The sequence below is a fragment of the Scyliorhinus torazame genome, chromosome 21 (assembly GCF_047496885.1).
Source record: "Scyliorhinus torazame isolate Kashiwa2021f chromosome 21, sScyTor2.1, whole genome shotgun sequence".
NCBI lineage: Eukaryota > Metazoa > Chordata > Chondrichthyes > Carcharhiniformes > Scyliorhinidae > Scyliorhinus > Scyliorhinus torazame.
In genome coordinates this window covers 78,766,087-78,785,577 of record NC_092727.1, presented here as the reverse complement: position 1 = coordinate 78,785,577, position 19,491 = coordinate 78,766,087, and the positions used below count along the sequence as shown (strand labels likewise).

Below are 19,491 nucleotides of genomic sequence, written 5' to 3'. Positions count from 1 at the left end.
GTAAAATGGAGGGTAGTCACACATTGATATACCCAATAATATGAAGCTGTCACATCAAAATTATTTTGTACAGGGATTTAATTATCTTGTTCGAAGATGGGTTTACCTTTGGTTGAGTTATTTACAGATTTTCATTAATCAGATGCACTGTTCAATGGCCGGGTGTCAGATATCCACTCCAGGACAGCACAGTGTGTCTGTGTTTCCGATAAACACTCCTACTTTCATTTTATTCATTTCATACTAAAATGCAATCCCTCCTTTCTCTTTATGGAATTAGGAGGGGCGATGGAATGATGGACCCTGTAACCTCACACTGCCTTCCATCTGCAAGAAACCCAGTTGCTTCTCTGAAGTGGAGGAGGAGGTTCAGGAAGACAATCTAGGCTGTGCAAAGGTGAGTAAATCAACATGGTTCGGGCAGTGTGCCTGTGAAGGTCTCGAGCATAATGCACGCGTGGGCCTCATGGCAGAGTGCACACGTGTGGGCCTCAGGGCAGAGTGCACACGTGTGGGCCTCAGGGCAGAGTGCACTTGTGGGCCTCAGGACAGAGTGCACACGTGTGGGCCTCAGTGCAGAGTGCACACGTGTGGGCCTCAGGGCAGAGTGCATGAGGGGGCCTCAGGGCAGAGTGCACACATGAGGGCCTCAGGGCAGAGTGCACACGTGTGGGCCTCAGGGCAGAGTGCACACGTGTGGGCCTCAGTGCAGAGTGCACATGTGTGGGCCTCAGGGCAGAGTGCATGAGGGGGCCTCAGGGCAGAGTGCACACATGAGGGCCTCAGGGCAGAGTGCACACGTGTGGGCCTCAGGGCAGAGTGCACGAGGGGGCCCGGCAACGTCCAGAGGTCGTGAATGATGTTGGGAGTTTGTTCCACATTTACTCTTGTGAGTTCTTAAACAAGCTTGTGAATGGTACCAGTGCAGTGCCATACACTCAATTCTTTCCCAATGAGCTTTCTGTTCATTCTCACTGGAGTAAAACCCATCAAGTGATTTAGTGGTCCATTCTGATTCCCCTTCCTTCCAATCAAGAGAATGAGTTCAGGCCCCCAGGTACAAAGGGGCTGATCTATAAGAGAAACTCCTGCAGATGGCAGCAATCTTTAAGAAGCCATCACTCACCATACTTTGGCTCAAAATGCACAAATCTTAGCAGCTGAGCTCTTTCTGGGCGCCTGCCCATCTGGCAACCTGCATTTCCTTTGTTACTTTGACAGGCCTAGTCTGTGCCAGGAATGATTTGCTGTAGTCAGCAAATTCTCAGTTCAAGAGCTGTGAGTGTTCAGGGTTAGGCTGCTCACTTAAAAAAAAATCCCAAACTATTTTAACCAGCTGTTGTACCAAATCCTGGTCACCCTGATGAATTGAATAGAAGAAGCAAAGATTAGTCCTTTATCTTATTGTTGTTTCACCCAGGAAGAAATGTACAAGAGCAACGAGGTTATGCTGAATTTATACAAGACACGAGTTAGACCTCAGCTGGAGTATTGTGTACGGTTCTGGGTGCCACACTGTAGGAAGGATGTGAATGCATTAAAGAGAGTGCAGGAGAGGTTTACAAGAATGGTTCCAGGGATGAGAAACCTCAGTTATGAGGATAGATTGGAGAGGTTGGGACTGTTCTCCTTGGTGCGAAGAAGGCGAAGAGGAGGTTTAATATAAATGTTCAAAATCATGAGAGGGCTGTGCAGAGTCGGATTGGAGAAAATGTTCCCGCTTGTAAAAGGATCAAGAAAGAAAGGGCACAGATTTAAAGTGATTTTCAAAAGAAAGAAATGAGATGTAATAAGAAGCTTTTTCACACAGCGAGTGGTTGGGGTCTGGAATGCTCTGCCTGGAAGGACGGTAGAGGGAGGTTCAATCGAGAGGCCATAAGATGATTACTTGAATAGAAACAATGTGCAGAGGTACGGGGAAAAGGCAGGAGAATGGCACTAAGTCATGATGCTCATTTGGAGCACCGGTGGAAATATGATGGGCCAAATGGCCTCCTACTGTGCCGTAACAATTCTGTGATGTTGTACCTTTCCCAATGTTTCTCAGTTTTACCTCAAGAATGGTCTTTATACGAAAAAGCCTTTTGGGGCAGTTGTCACCTAACGCTGGGCGGGAACTCCACAGGTTCAGGTGGATTCCTCATTTCACACCTCGCCCTGTATTACCCTTTGAATTCAGGGTGTGAAGCCAGCATTGCCCCCAATCCCATCAGTTTCCCAATCGACAGATTAGTTAAAACAGCCTCCAAATTAGCACAGCAAACTCTGAGAGAGCTTCAACCTCTAAAGAATAAGCAGAACCCCAGCTGCTTTCTCTCGGTCAATAATGCCTACACAATCCCGGTTGCATTTCCTCTGTTGTTACCCACATATCCACAGTAGAACAATCATTCTTCCCCTGCTAGCCACTTGGTAGGAGACCTGAGCATCACATGGCTCGGATTTGCTAATCAAGTTTGTCCTCTCTTTTTAAAAAAAATATATTTTATTCAAAATTTTGTGGCCAAACATAACAGTACATAGTTTTTCTTTTGAACAACAATAAAGCAATATAAATAACCGAGGCCAATTTTAAACAAATAAATAAATAATATATAAACATAAACAAAACTGAGTGGCAACTGCCTTGTCAAAAATAGTTACTCTTCAAAGATACAATCCAACAATCCAATATACATTACCTATAACAAGTGTCTATACATATACAATGACATCCCTGAGAGTCCGTCCGGTCCCCCCCCCGCTGGGTTGCTGCTGTTGTCTTCTTCTTTTCCATTCCCTCTATCTTTCTGTGAGGTAGTCGACGAACGGTTGCCACCGCCTGGTGAACCCTTGAGCCGAACCCCTTAATACGAACTTGATCCGTTCTAACTTTATAAACCCTGCCATGTCGTTTATCCAGGTCTCCACACCCGGGGGTTTGGCTTCCTTCCACATTAACAATGTCCTGCGCCGGGCTACTAGGGACGCAAAGGCCAAAACATCAGCCTCTCTCGCCTCCTGCACTCCCGGCTCTTCTGCAACCCCGAATATAGCCAACCCCCAGCTTGGTTCGACCCGGACCCCCACCACCTTCGAAAGCACCTTTGCCACCCCCACCCAGAACCCCTGTAGTGCCGGGCATGACCAGAACATGTGGGTGTGATTCGCTGGGCTTCTCGAGCATCTCCCACACCTATCCTCTACCCCCAAAAATTTACTGAGCCGTGCTCCAGTCATATGCGCCCTGTGTAGAACCTTGAATTGTATCAGGCTTAGCCTGGCACACGAGGACGATGAGTTTACCCTACGTAAGGCGTCAGCCCACAGCCCCTCCTCAATCTCTTCCCCCAGCTCTTCTTCCCATTTCCCTTTCAGCTCATCTACCATGATCTCCCCCTCGTCCCTCATTTCCCTATATATGTCCGACACCTTACCATCCCCCACCCATGTCTCTGAAATCACTCTATCCTGCACCTCCTGCGTCGGGAGCTGCGGGAATTCCCTCACCTGTTGCCTCGCGAAAGCCCTCAGTTGCATGTACCGAAATGCATTCCCTTGGGGCAACCCATATTTTTCCGTCAGTGCACCCAGACTCGCAAACGTCCCATCTACGAACAGATCTCTCAATTGTACTACCCCAGCTCTTTGCCATGCTCCAAATCCCCCATCCATTCTCCCCGGAACAAACCTATGGTTATTTCTTATCGGGGACCGCACCGAGGCTCCCGTCTTTCCCCTATGCCGTCTCCACTGCCCCCAAATTTTCAATGTAGCCACCACCACCGGGCTTGTGGTGTATTTCTTCGGTGAGAACGGCAACGGTGCCGTCACCATTGCTTGTAGGCTAGTCCCCCTGCAGGACGCCCTCTCCAATCTCTTCCACGCCGCTCCCTCCCCTTCTCCCATCCACTTACACACCATTGAAACATTGGCGGCCCAGTAATAGTCGTTTAGGCTCGGTAGTGCCCTGTCCCTACTACGCTGCAAAAATCCCCTCCTCACTCTCGGGGTCTTCCCGGCCCACACAAAACTCATAATACTCTTCTCGATTCTCTTGAAAAAAGCCTTCGGCACTGAAACACAAAAAGGAATCTCGGGAGGACCACCATTTTAACCGCCTGCACCCTACCTGCCAGTGACAGGGACACCATGTCCCATCTATTAAAGTCCTCCTCCATCTGTTCCACCAACCGCGTTAAATTAAGCCTGTGTAATGTACCCCAATTCTTGGCTATCTGGATCCCCAAGTACCGGAAGTCCCTTGTTACCTTCCTCAACGGTAAATCCTCTATTTCCCTGCTCTGCTCCCCTGGATGCACCACGTACAACTCACTTTTCCCCATGTTCAATTTATACCCTGAAAAATCCCCAAACTCCCCAAGTATCCGCATTATCTCTGGCATCCCCTCCGCCGGGTCCGCCACATACAACAACAAATCATCCGCATACAGAGATACCCGGTGTTCTTCTTCTCCCCTGAGTACTCCCCTCCACTTCCTGGAACCCCTCAATGCTATGGCCAGGGGCTCAATCGCCAATGCAAACAATAACGGGGACAGAGGACATCCCTGCCTCGTCCCTCTATGGAGCCGAAGATAATCAGACCCCCGTCCATTCGTGACCACGCTCGCCATCGGGGCCCTATACAGCAACTGTACCCATCTGATATACCCATCTCCAAAGCCAAATCTCCTCAGCACCTCCCACAAATAATCCCACTCCACTCTATCAAATGCTTTCTCGGCATCCATCGCCACCACTATCTCCGCTTCCCCCTCTGGTGGGGGCATCATCATTACCCCTAGCAGCCTCCGTATATTTGTGTTCAGCTGTCTCCCCTTCACAAACCCAGTTTGGTCCTCATGAACCACCCCCGAGACACAATCCTCTATCCTCGTTACCATTACCTTGGCCAGAATCTTAGCATCCACATTCAGGAGGGAAATGGGCCTATAGGACCCGCATTGCAGCGGGTCTTTTTCCTTCTTTAGGAGAGGCGATATTGTTGCCTCTGACATAGTCGGGGGCAGCTGCCCCCTTTCCCTAGCCTTATTAAAGGTTCTCATCAGTAGCGGGGCCAGCAAGTCCATATATTTCCTATAGAATTCCACTGGGAATCCGTCTGGTTCCGGGACCTTCCCCGCCTGCATGCTTCCAATCCCTTTCACTACTTCCTCCGTCTCAATCTGTGCTCCCAGTCCCGCCCTCTCCTGCTCCTCCACCTTAGGAAATTCCAGCTGATCCAGAAAGCACATCATTCTCTCCTTCCCTTCCGGGGGCTGAGCTTCATATAATCTTTCATAAAATGCCTTGAACACTCCATTCACTCTCTCCGCTCCCCGCTCCATCTCTCCCTCCTCATCTCTCACCCCCCCTATCTCCCTCGCTGCTCCCCTTTTCCTCAGTTGGTGGGCCAGCAACCTGCTCGCCTTCTCCCCATATTCGTACTGTACACCCTGTGCCTTCCTCCATTGTGCTTCTGCATTACCCGTAGTCAACAAGTCAAATTCTACATGTAGCCTTTGCCTTTCCCTGTATAGTCCCTCCTCCGCTGCCTCCGCATATTGTCTGTCCACCCTCAAAAGTTCTTTCAACAACCGCTCCCTTTCCCTACCCTCCTGCTTTCCTTTATGTGCCCTGATAGATATCAGCTCCCCTCTAACCACAGCCTTCAACGCCTCCCAGACCACTCCCACCTGAACCTCCCCATTGTCATTGAGTTCCAAGTACCTTTCAATACACCCCCTCACCCTTAAACACACCCCTTCATCTGCCAATAATCCCATGTCCATTCTCCAGGGTGGGTGCTGTTCTTTTTCCTCCCCTATCTCCAGGTCCACCCAATGTGGAGCGTGGTCCGAAATAGCTATAGCCTTGTACTCCGTCCCCGTCACCTTCGGGATCAGTGCCCTTCCCAAAACAAAAAAGTCTATCCGTGAATAGACTTTGTGGACATAGGAGAAAAACTAAAACTCCTTCTCCTCGGTCTACTAAATCTCCAGGGGTCTACTCCTCCCATCTGCTCCATAAAGCCCTTGAGCACCCCAGCTGCAGCTGGCCTCCTTCCGGTCCTGGACCTCGATCTGTCCAGCCCTGGGTCCAGCACCGTATTAAAATCTCCACCCATTAACAACTTTCCCGCCTCTAGGTCCGGGATGCGTCCCAACATACGCCTCATAAAATTGGCATCATCCCAGTTCGGGGCATATACGTTCACTAAAACCACCGCCTCCCCTTGTAATCTGCCACTCACCATCACGTATCTGCCCCCACTATCCGCCACTAGGTCCCTTTCTAGCGTAATTGCACCCCCCATGTTGCTCCCAGAAGTCAGCAAACTCTGGCCGACCTCGGCTTCCCCCCGTGACCTCGGCCCCCACTGTGCGAGGCCCCCTCCTTCCTGCTTCCCTGTTCCCGCCATGATTACCATAGCGCGGAAACAAAGCCCGCGCTTCCCATTTGACCCCGCCCCCAATGGCCGGCGCCCCCAGCTCCCCATCCTCCCTCCTCCCCCCCCTCCCCCACAACATGGGGAAGAGAGAAAAGTTACAGGGTCGCAGGATTAACAACTTGGGAAATCATCTCTTCCCCCATTTCCCCCCCCTTCACCCCACGTAATCACCCCACCACTTTGTCCCAAACGTTCTTTTTCTAGCCCACTTATTCCAGTTTCTCCTCGACAATAAATGTCCACGCCTCTTCTGCCGTTTCAAAGTAGTGGTGTTTCCCTTGATGTGTGACCCACAGTCTTGCCGGCTGCAGCATTCCAAATTTAACCTTCCTTTTGTGCAGCACCGCCTTGGCCCGATTAAAGCTTTCCCTCCTTCTCGCCACCGCCGCACTCCAATCTTGATATACGCGGGTCACCGCGTTCTCCCACCTACTGCTCCGGGTTTTCTTTGCCCATCTGAGGACCATCTCTCTGTCCTTATATCGGAGAAATCTCACCACTATGGCTCGAGGAATTTCTCCAGCCCTCGGTCTTCGCGCCATAACTCGATAGGCTCCCTCCACCTCCAGCGGACCCGTCGGGGCCTCCGCTCCCATTAACGAGTGCAGCATCGTGCTCACATATGCCCCGACGTCCGCCCCTTCTGCACCCTCGGGAAGACCAAGAATCCTTAAATTCTTCCTCCTCGCATTATTCTCCAGCACCTCCAGCCTTTCCACACACCTTTTGTGTTGTGCCTCGTGCATCTCTGTCTTCACCACCAGGCCCTGTATTTCGTCCTCATTCTCAGCAGCCTTTGCCTTCACGACCCGAAGCTCCTGCTCCTTGGTCTTTTGCTCCTCCTTTAGCCCTTCAATCGCCTGTAATATTGGGGCCAACAGCTCCTTCTTCATCTCCTTTTTAAGTTCTTCCACGCAGCGCCGCAGGAACTCTTGTTGGTCAGGGCCCCATATTAAACTGCCACCTTCCGACGCCATCTTGCTTTGTGCTTGCCTTCCTAGCCGCTGCTCTAGAGGATCCACCGCAATCGGCCACTTTCCTCTCCTTTTTCCATCCGTGTCCAGGGGGGATTCCCTTCTGGATTACTGCACAGTGTTTTTAGCCGTTAAAATTGCCGTTGGGGCTCCTATTAAGAGCCCAAAAGTCCGTTCCACCGGGAGCTGCCGAAATGTGCGACTTAGCTGGTCATCGCCGCACCCGGAACCCTCCAGTTTGTCCTCTCTGATGAGTGTAAAGGATTCCATCAGCAAAGTCTGTGATTACCACCAGTCCCATTCTAACTGGCCATTTAGAAACCATCCAACTGCTGGCCGTCTTTAAAACCGGCATTTGAGTTGGTAAAGGGCGTTCCGACTCACGGTTAGGAGTCAAATGATAAATTTGTCGAACACCTGCAGATTGTTGACTTTATGATTCTCTCATCAATTTGTCAACACTTGCTTGGCTTTCGCAAAAATACCTTGGCCCCATTCATTTAGATCACTGCTGGATTATTTGTTGCGGAAATTAGCATGTATAGTCAATGATAAATCATTCCTAGCTTTAAGGCTGAATCGCCATTAATGTTGATCCAATTCCACCATAATCAAGCCGAGCTGTAAGTGGTGCTATGGGAACGAGGGACTTTGTCAGCCACCATTCAGTTAGTAGCACCCTTATCTCAAGAAGGTTGTAGATTCAAGTTCCACTTCAGAGATGTGAACACTTAGTTTCAGTGGCAATGCCACTGCTGTATTGAGGGAGTGCCGCAGTGTCAGAAATGCAATCTTTTAGATGAGATGTTAAATCAAAGCAAAATACTGTGGAAAACTGAAATAAAATCAGAAAATTCCAGACATACTCAGCAGATCAGGCAGAATCTGTGGACAGTGAGACAGAGTTTACGGTTCAGGTCGATATGGCCAGCCTCCTGGCCGCCTGTTTTTTGGTGGTGGGGGCGACACGCCATTCGCTGGCAGCGGGATTCTCTGCTCCCGTCGCTGTCAATGGGAATTCACACTGAAGCCACCCCACTCCGCCAGGAGAACCATGGGCGGGGTTGGACTGGAGAATTCCACCGCCAGTGAACGGCCGGAGAATTCTGGCCGCTAACTCTGTTTCTCTCTCCACAGACTCTGCCGGACCTGCTGAGTATTGCTGGCATTTTTTGTTTATGTTTTGTTAAACCAAAGCCCGAACCCTGACTTTCGATCTCGGGTCAGGTTCGCCAAGTCTGGAGATTTCCCCGATTGGTGAAAACAACCTTCCAACATGTCCATTGCACAGGTTGAATTTTGGGTCGAAGGTGGGTGCAACGCCAGAATGAATGCGCAGATTACCGAGTACAAGGCCTGCCTTGGTGACCCAGAACTAGGTTTAAATAAATTTTAAAAATTAAAAACACCTCTCCAGCTCTCAACCCCCCACACTCCCTGTGCCAACTCAAGCCCTCCACCCACTCCCTATGGCTGCCATACCCATATTTCAACTTAGCGTCCCACTACACACCCCAGAGTCCCCATACACCAACACCAATTTAATGCCAACCCTTGCTAATCCATCACCCCACCCACTACCCTTTGTCCATACCTCATCCATACTAAGTCACCTAGCATCCTTGGGCAGTTACTTGACAGCATTGACACCTCTGGGACAGGGTTGACAGCGAGATACTCCTTAACAGTTCCTTGACAGCTAGACACCTCTTTATCAGTTCCTTGACAGCTGGATACTTCTTTAACAGCTTGACTGTTCAAATGCTTTTGTGCGTAGAAAATGCATAATCTTGTTCAATTTTAACAATGCCAAAAGGTGGCTTACCTGTACCACGGGTGCTTTACCTCCCCAAAGGGATATCCTGCCTATCCACACACATTCACAAAGTCCAGACCCCCTCTCACATGCACACTCTGGATTCCACACTCCTGTTCTTCAAAAATCTCTCTTCATTGAAATGGCCTATGGCCTCCACAAATCGCATGTGCTGAACCCCAGCCAGGCCAATCCCAGCCCCATGAAGATGGGATTGGGGGTGGGATTTAGAATTTTAGGATATTTCCAAGATTTTTGCAAATGCAGTGTCTCTTCATCATGTTGAAAATCCAGATCCTGGTTTTCCATCTGAAATGATGTAAATGGTGCCAGGATACACTTCAAAGGAATTCCCCAACAACTAAAACAGGATTCCTGATCATTATCACATTAATGTATATCAGATCTTCACTGCCAAATTCACTCTTCCACCCTCCCCACTGGAACACTCATTCCTCAGCCCTTCCTCATTGAGATACTCTCTCTTCAGCCCCTCCTGACTGGCAAACTCACTCCTCAGCCCCTCCTCACTGGGAAACTCACTCCTCAGCCCCTCCTCACTGAGACACTCACTCCTCAGTCCCTCCTCACTGAGACACTCACTCCTCAGTCCCTCCTCACTGAGGCACTCACTCCTCAGTCCCTCCTCACTGAGACCCTCACTCCTCAGTCCCTCCTCACTGAGACACTCACTCCTCAGTCCCTCCTCACTGAGACACTCACTCCTCAGCCCCTCCTCACTGGAACACTCACTTCTCCATTGCTCTTCACTGAAACACTCACTCCTCAGCCCCTCCTCACTGGGACACTCACTACTGGTTCCCTCCTCACTGAGACACTCACTCCTCAGTCCCTCCTCACTGAGACACTCACTCCTCACTGGGACACTCACTCCTCAGCCCCAATTCGCTGGGACACTCATTTCTCAGCCCCTCCTCACTGGGACACTCACTACTGGTTCCCTCCTCACTGAGACACTCACTCCTCAGTCCCTCCTCACTGAGACATTCACTCCTCAGCCCCTCCTCACTGAGGCACTCACTCCTCAGTCCCTCCTCACTGAGACACTCACTCCTCAGCCCCTCCTCACTGAGACACTCACTCCTCAGGCCCTCCTCACTGAGACACTCACTGCTCAGTCCCTCCTCACTGAGACACTCACTCCTCAGTCCCTCCTCACAGGGACACTCACTCCTCAGCCCCTCCTCACTGGGACACTCACTCCTTCTGGGACATTCACTCCTCAGTCCCTCCTCACTGGGACACTCACTCCTCACTGGGACATTCACTCCTCAGTCCCTCCTCACTGGGACACTCACTCCTCAGCCCCTCCTCACTGGGGCACTCACTCCTCACTGGGACACTCACTCCTTAGCCCCTCCTCACTGGGTCACTCACTCCTCAGCCCCTCCTCACTGGGATGCTCACTCCTCAGCCCCTCCTCACTGGGGCACTCACTACTGGTTCCCTCCTCACTGAGACACTCACTCCTCAGTCCCTCCTCACTGAGACACTCACTCCTCACTGGGACACTCACTCCTCAGCCCTCCTCACTGGGACACTCACTCCTGGTCCCCTCCTCACTGAGACACTCACTCCTCAGCCCCAATTCGCTGGGACACTCATTTCTCAGCCCCTTCTCACTGGGACACTCACTACTGGTTCCCTCCTCACTGAGACACTCACTCCTCAGTCCCTCCTCACTGAGACATTCACTCCTCAGCCCCTCCTCACTGAGGCACTCACTCCTCAGCCCCTCCTCACTGAGACACTCACTCCTCAGGCCCTCCTCACTGAGACACTCACTGCTCAGTCCCTCCTCACTGAGACACTCACTCCTCAGTCCCTCCTCACAGGGACACTCATTCCTCAGCCCCTCCTCACTGGAACACTCACTCCTCAGCCCCTCCTCACTGGGACACTCACTCCTCACTGGGACATTCACTCCTCAGTCCCTCCTCACTGGGACACTCACTCCTCAGCACCTCCTCACTGGGACACTCACTCCTCACTGGGACACTCACTCCTCAGTCCCTCCTCACTGGGGCACTCACTCCTCACTGGGACACTCACTCCTCAGCCCCTCCTCACTGGGGCACTCACTCCTCAGCCTCTCCTCACTGAGACACTCACTCCTCGGCCCCTCCTCACTGGGACACTCACTCCTCACTGGGACATTCACTCCTCAGTCCCTCCTCACTGGGACACTCACTCCTCAGCCCCTCCTCACTGGGGCACTCACTCCTCACTGGGACACTCACTCCTCAGCCCCTCCTCACTGGGTCACTCACTCCTCAGCCCCTCCTCACTGGGTCACTCACTCCTCAGCCCCTCCTCACTGGGGCACTCACTCCTCAGCCCCTCCTCACTGGGAAACTCACTCCTCGGCCCCTCCTCACTGCGACACTCACTCTTCAGCCCCTCATCTCTGAGACACTCACTCCTCAGCCCCTCCTCACTGAGACACTCACTCCTCAGCCTTTCCTCACTGGGACACTCACTCCTCAGTCCCTCCTCACTGGGACACTCACTCTTCAGCCCCTCCTCACTGGGGCACTCACTCCTCAGCCCCTCCTCACTGGGACACACACTCCTTAGTCCCTCTTCACTGGGACACTCACTGCTCAGCCCCTCCTCACTGGGGCACTCACTCCTCAGTACCTCCTCACTGGGACTCTCACTCCTCAGCCCCTCCTCACTGCGACACTCACTCCTCAGCCCTTCCTCACTGGGACACTCACTCCTTAGTCCCTCCTCACTGCGACACTCACTCCTCAGCCCTTCCTCACTGGGACACTCACTCCTCAGCCCCTCCTCACTGGGACACTTACTCCTCAGCCCCTCCTCACTGGGGCACTCACTCCTCACTGGGACACTCACTCCTTAGCCCCTCCTCACTGTGACACTCACTCCTCAGCCCCCTTCACAGAGACACTCACTCCTCAGCCCCTCCTCACTGGGGCACTCACTCCTCACTGGGACACTCACTCCTCAGCCCCTCCTCACTGGGACACTCACTCCTTAGCCCCTCCTCACTGTGACACTCACTCCTCAGCCCCCTTCACTGAGACACTCACTCCTCAGCCCCTCCTCACTGGAACACTCACTGCTCAGCCCCTCCTCACTGGGACACTCACTCCTTAGCCCCTCCTCACTGTGACACTCACTCCTCAGCCCCCTTCACTGAGACACTCACTCCTCAGCCCCTCCTCACTGAGACACTCACTCCTCAGTCCCTCCTCACTGGGACACTCACTGCTCAGTCCCTCCTCACTGAAACACTGACTCCTCAGTCCCTCCTCACTGAAACACTGACTCCTCAGCCCCTCCTCACTGAAACACTCACTCCTCAGCCCCTCCTCGCTGGGACACTCACTCCTCAGCCCCTCCTCGCTGGGACACTCACTCCTGGTCCCCTCCTCGCTGGGACACTCACTCCTGGTCCCCTCCTCACTGAGACACTCATTCCTCCGCTTCTCATCAATGAAACACTCACTCCTCAGCCCCCTTCACTGGGACACTCACTCCTCAGCCCCTCCTCACTGAAACACTCACTCCTCAGTCCCTCCTCACTGGGGCACTCACTCCTCACTGGGACACTCACTCCTCAGCCCCTCCCCACTGGGGCACTCACTCCTCAGTCCCTCCTCACTGGGACACTTACTCCTCAGCCCCTCCTCACTGGGGCACTCACTCCTCACTGGGACACTCACTCCTCAGCCCCTCCTCACTGGGACACTCACTCCTCAGCTCCTCCTCACTGCGACACTCACTCCTCAGCCCCCTTCACTGAGACACTCACTCCTCAGGCTTCAGGATCGATACAAAAATTGATAAAAGTTGCTCTGATTAATTGTAGAAGTTGGCACTTCATAAAAATTAGGAAGCTCGCAATAAAAATTAGGGAGTTGGTACAAATTTTTCACTCAAAAAATAATAGAATTGTAAAAGCGTAATTATAAGATCAATATCATTAATCCCAAACATATTCTTGGAGAAGGATGGGATTGAGCAGGACACGCTGTAGAACAAACAACCTTTCCCTGTTGTTAATAATTTGGAACTCATTCTTCTGTCTCAAAATTCGTTATTTTACTCAAATTAAAATACATTCCTTTGCTTCCAGAATAGCTCCAGGGGAGAATGGAGACCTGAAACCAAGGCACTAAAGAGTTCTCCCAAAATTTTGCCTTTAACAGAGGCTGGTTAAAATTGGTAGATTCACTTCTTTAGTGAGCAGGAATAATAATGTGTCGGGTGTATGGGTCGGGGAGGGCAAGGTGTCGGAAATACACCAGGACTTGAAAGAAGGGGGGGAAGCGCTGGTAGAAGAATTGAAGGGTAAATGGGAGGAGGAGCTGGGGGAGGAGATCCAGGAAGGTCTGTGGGCTGATGCCCTAAGTAGGGTTAATTCCTCCTCCTCGTGTGCCAGGCTCAGCCTGGTACAATTTAAGGTGGTCCACAGAGCGCACTTGATTGGGGCGAGGTTGAGTAGGTTCTTTGGGGTAGAGGACAGATGTGGAAGGTGCTCAGGGAGCCCGGCGAACCATGTCCATATGTTTTGGTCATGCCCGGCCCTGGAGGTGTTCTGGAGAGGAGTGGCGGGAGCAATATCTCAGGTGGTGAAAGTCCGGGTCAAGCCAAGCTGGGGGCTAGCAATATTTGGAGTAGTGGACGAACCGGGAGTGCAGGAGGCGAAAGAGGCCGGCATTCTGGCCTTTGCGTCCCTAGTAGCCCGGCGAAGGATCTTGCTAATGTGGAAGGAGGCGAAGCCCCCCAGCCTGGAGGCCTGGATAAATGATATGGCTGGGTTCATAAAGTTGGAGAGTATTAAGTTTGCCTTGAGAGGGTCTGCGCAGGGGTTTTACAGGCGGTGGCAAACCTTCCTAGACTATCTCGCGGAGCGTTAGAGGAAGGTCGGTCAGCAGCAGCAGCAACCTTGGGGGGGGGGAACGTCCTGGGAGGGGGGGGGGGGGGGGGGGGGGGGAAGAGTGGGGACTGCCTGGGAGGGTGGATGAGCAAGAGATAACATGAAGGGTTGGGGAAACTGGCACGTACGGGTGAGGGCCAGTGTACAAAGCTGTGTAAATATATCATTTTGCCATGTATATATCTTGCTCTGCGCGATTTCTCGTTTTCTTTTGTTACGGGGGGGGGGTTATTGTTTGTAAGGGAGAAAACTTGTGTTAAAAAACTTTAATAAATATATTTAAATTTAAAAAAAAAAGGAATAATAATGTGCTTCACTTCCGCAATGATTACTTTCTGAAGTTGGGCCCTGCAACTCCAGTCGAACAACTCAATCTCGGCCCAGGTTCAATGATGTCACCAACAGGAGGCCTGGGCAGCAAATCTCACCAAATATGCAGCAAGAGAGCAACAAAATATAGAGGGCCCCATTCTCCGGAAAGATTTCTACGTGTGGTAGCGAGCAGGAACTGTCGCGAGCTTCCCGGCACTCGGTCTGGCCAGGCCGACAATGCTATTCAAAATTAATTGGTCCACTTAACGAGGCCTCACGGGCTTCTCGCTGCAAATGAAGGCTCGCCAGCCGATTTGCCGTCACTGCGCTCGCCAGCCCCCTGCTAACAAGGTGAAGCAGCACTTAAGCTGCACTTGCTCAGTAAACCCCAGCCTGCTCGCAGCAATGGCGCCCAGGAGACTGGCCCCAAGATTCGAGGATGCAGATCTAGCCAGGCTGCTAGACGCAGTGGAGACTAGGAGGGATGTCCTGTTCCCCCGAGGGCGCCGGAGGGTCGGCCACAGGGCAGCCAGTGCTGCCTGGGACGATGTGGCGGCGACTGAGCGGCGGGAGTGTGACCAGGAGGACTGGCCTCCAATACTGGAAAAAACTCAACAATCTACATCAGGCAGTACGAGTGAATAGAACACCAACGCCCACCCCCCACCGCAAGAACATTCCGCTCCGCACAAGAGCATCCACTCCAACTCTCCCTGCGAGCCCCAAACCTTCCTCTAACCTTTCAGCTTTCAACCCCCCGACCTTCCCTCCACCCCCTTCAATCCCCCCAAACCTTCCGTTTCCCCCTCCCCTCACCCACCATTGTCAACCATGCTTCCTCAGTCTCCTGAGGAAAAGCTCTCCCACGATCGCCGGGAGAGGGCCCAGATTGGTGGTGGTGTGCTGGACATAAGAATCCTTACCCCCTTCAAGGAGAGGACCCTGGAGGTGACTGGGGTGGTCGAGGATAGGGCGGCACCAATACAGAGACTGGCAGAGGTGAGGAACTACCGGGCCCCCCCCCCCCCCGGAGGATCTGTCAAACGTGAAATGTTATTGACTTACTGACTGACCCACTGATCACATGCCAATTCTCCCACAGGTCCTCCAGCCGACGGCCCATCCCGAGGACCCCTTCTCCAGCCTCCCAGGAGAATACGTCGGAGGAGAGCTCTGAGGAAGACACCATAATAGATGCGGCACAGTTGTCATCCCCACCCTCCACCAGCAAGATATACACACCTTGGTGGGAAATGTTAGCGGTAGGGTTCTGGGGCACATTCTGGTGAGCACCAAACTGCTGCTCATGGTGGAGTCAGGAACCTCCAGGTGAGACGGCAGTCAAATGTCTGCTGGATCCCAGGACCCAGCTGGGTGCCAGCCTGATGCTGAATCTGTGGAAGGATCATCCCGGAGCTGATTGAGACATTAGGGTGCGGCCATGACATCCAGCGGGAGATGTCAGCGACACTCCAGCAGGTTCATAGCCGCTAGGAGAAGTCCCAGAGGCTGCGGGGTCAGGAGATGTCGCCGGCAATGCGTGGCACCGAGGCCAACACTGCTAGGGTGGCAACTGCAGTGGTGCACAATGTCGGCAGTGTGAGTGAAGGTCTCCAAGGCGGCGCACAATCAGTGACGGCCATGACTGAGGGTCTCAGCAGAATGTCTGACTCACTGGGGTTGTCACCCAGTACCAGGCCAACCTTGATGAGGTTCTGCAGGACATGTCCTGGGAACATCTAAGACGCTGTGGAGCTTGTCCCAGTCGCAGGTGGGCATTGCCGAGGCCCAATCACTGAGGAGCATTGTCGAGGGCGTCGAAACGATGGTGCAGACCATGGGGAGTTGCCAGGGCTGGCAGAGCCAGATGATGCCGGGGCAGCCGGGGCTCGAACCCAGGAGGGGGGAATGGGATGCGGTGGGGTTGGGTAGGGGGGGTGGGGGGGCGGCACCATTAGGAGAGTAGGGAATTGTTATACAATAAACACCTTTGTGCACAACCAGTATGATGCATCTGTCACTTTCTTCCGCAAAGCCGATGTGAAAACCTGACACCCAGGCACCTTGGCCATGCCAGCCTGGTATCCTAGCAATGTCCCTGGCACCTTGCCAGTGAGCACACGGGAGGAGCTGCTTGGGGGGGTGGGGGTGGGGGGGAGACAGGCGCAGCTACTCCTTTGAGCACTCCAACCATTTAGCACTGGTTTCCATAAATGGGACCAGGCGTGACGGAACCTTGGAGAATCTTGCAGGCCATTAGAGACACCAAGGTGATTGGGACAGGGAAGGCTGGTACCTTGATACCCTTCCCCCTGGCTGGCCCCATGACCGTGCAAGGCTGGCAGTGCCAATGGTGCTAGGTTTACACTGCCAGGTGTCGGGCCCCGGAGACCTTGCCCATTAGAGGGGGGTGACGTAGGTTTCCAGGGGCCACCACAAGGTCAGGAGGGTGGGGGGAGGTCCAGAAATCGGGGTGTGGGGGGAGGGGGGTGTGGCAGGGAGGGCATCTGAAAAGAGGGGGTGCAGAGATTGGCACTGCTCGCCGAAATGGCGAGGAGCCGTCGCCAGTGCAGGAAATCATGTATAGTGTGTCCTTGGCGGGAAGAAACGCCCCGGGGCCCAAAAAATGGCAAAATGTAGTTGAATAGTGGGGTCAATGCTGGCACTGCAGCTGCCAAGAAATACCAAGCCAAATGCCCCCAAGAGCGGACTTTGTTTTATGCCAGCTGAATCGCGCCTTTAATCACAGCTTTAGCAGACTTACTGGATGTATGCATCTGAAACCCGTTTTTTAATAACATTACTGTAACAAATATAAAACATAAGAATTTCTTATAATCCTCACACCATGGTGGGACCAGAAGATGCCACCACTGGTCAATGATGGACCGCCTCCGCCACCACAAAACACACCGGGGGGCAGAAAATCCCACCCAGTCCTCATGTCTTGTTGGTTTTAGTCCATAGAACATGTAAATCTCTTTATGGAGGTTACCCAGTAAGAGCTGGAAGTCTTTTTGTGACGATGTTGCCTGTCCCTGCTCTGAATGGCACAGCATTGTAATAAATCCGTTCGGTTCTTCACTAACGGATGTATTTCCTCTGGACTCAGGGCTGGAAGTTGCACGGCTCTTCCTGCTATTTTGTGGGTGAGGAATCGGTGACCTTTGACGAGGCCTTGAAGAAATGCACAGGTCAACGGTCGACCCTCGTGACCATCCTGAACAGGTAAGTGAGATTCCTATTTTCGCACAAAGACAGACATCAGAGGGAGGAGGAGCAGCTTGGGCCTTATTGCTCTGAGCGGCCACAACACTAAAGGACTAAAGGGATCAGCAGTACTAGGGTCTCTTGAGCAGCCCCAGTTTTAGTCACTCCAGTATTGGTGGCTGCACCTTCAGTTGCCTAGGCCTCAGGCTTTGGGGCACCCTCCCTTCGCCCCTCTGCCTCCCTCCCTTCGCCTCTCTGCCTCCCTCCCTCACCTTCCACCTTCAAGACTGTGGTAGTTACCACTGTTTGTATAATACGTATATGAGAGGTAATACGGTAATGCTCCTGTACAACAGGTACGGGGGGTAGATCCCTGCCTGCTGGCTCCACCCAGTAGGCGGTGTGTGCTCACCGAGCTGCGGCCATTTCGGCAGCAGCTGCAGGAGGCAACACATCTCTGCTTAATAAAGCCTCGATTACTCTCTACTCTCGCCCCGTCGTAATTGATAGTGCATCAATTTATTAAGCAGCGATATTACAGCGATGGAACTACGCATCAAGCCAGATCGCCTACAGCTGAGCCCTCAAGCAGACAATGCCACGTCAGCCTTCGACCACTGGCTAGCTTGCTTTGAAGCCTACATCGGATCAGCGACAGAACAACCTTCAGAAGCACAGAAACTCCAGATCCTGTACTCACGAGTGAGCTCCGATATTTTTCCCCTTCTCCGGGATGCGCCCAACTACACTGAGGCCATGGCGCTTCTGAAAGGGAACTACATCCGGCCGATCAACAAACTCTACTTCAGGCACCTCCTGTCCACGCAGCAACAACTCCCCGGTGGGTCATTGGACGATTTTGGTCGTGCCCTGCACATCCTGGCGAGGAACTTCGATTGCCAGGCAGTTTCGGTCGTTGAACATACTGAACTCTTAATCAGGGACGCTTTCAATATTGCTAATGTGGAAAGAAGCCAAGCCCCCGGGGGTGGAGACCTGGATAAATGATATGGCGGGGTTCATAAAGTTAGAGCGGATTAAGTTCGTCCTAAGGGGGTCGGCTCAAGGGTTTACTAGGCGGTGGCAACCGTTCGTCGAATATCTTGCGGAAAGATAGATAGGGGAGAACAAAGAAGGCAGCAGCAGCGGCCCAGGACTTGGGGGGGGGGGGGGGGGGGGATGGGGGGGGGGGGGGGGGGGGGGATGGGGGGGGGGGGGGGGGGGGGATGGGGGGGGGGGGGGGGGAGGGATGGGGGGGGGGGGGGGGGGGATGGGGGGGGGGGGGGAGGGATGGGGGGGGGGGGGGGGGAGGGATGGGGGGGGGGGGGGGGGGATGGGGGGGGGGGGGGGGGGGGGGGATGGGGGGGGGGGGGGGAGGGATGGGGGGGGGGGGGGGGGGATGGGGGGGGGGGGGGAGGGATGGGGGGGGGGGGGGGGGGATGGGGGGGGGGGGGGGGGAGGGATGGGGGGGGGGGGGGGGGGATGGGGGGGGGGGGGGAGGGATGGGGGGGGGGGGGGGGGGGGGGGGGGGGAGGGATGGGGGGGGGGGGGGGGATGGGGGGGGGGGGGGGGGATGGGGGGGGGGGGGGGGGAGGGATGGGGGGGGGGGGGGGGGATGGGGGGGGGGGGGGGAGGGATGGGGGGGGGGGGGGGGGAGGGATGGGGGGGGGGGGGGGATGGGGGGGGGGGGGGGGGGGATGGGGGGGGGGGGGGGAGGGATGGGGGGGGGGGGGGGATGGGGGGGGGGGGATGGGGGGGGGGGGGGGATGGGGGGGATGGGGGGGGGGGGGGGGGAGGGATGGGGGGGGGGGGGGGG

At 53.8% G+C, this 19,491-nt stretch overlaps 1 protein-coding gene across 3 annotated transcripts in view; it reads left to right on the top strand.

Annotated features, from left to right (window-relative positions):
* Positions 1 to 19,491, top strand: part of mrc2 (mannose receptor, C-type 2) — a 603,955-nt gene that overhangs the window by 203,197 nt on the left and 381,267 nt on the right. For all 3 annotated transcript variants that reach the window (XM_072486972.1, XM_072486974.1, XM_072486973.1), the window contains 2 exons: positions 281 to 397; positions 17,578 to 17,693. In XM_072486972.1, coding sequence (XP_072343073.1) covers positions 281 to 397; positions 17,578 to 17,693 — 233 coding nt within the window. The remainder of the gene's footprint in view (positions 1 to 280; positions 398 to 17,577; positions 17,694 to 19,491) is intronic.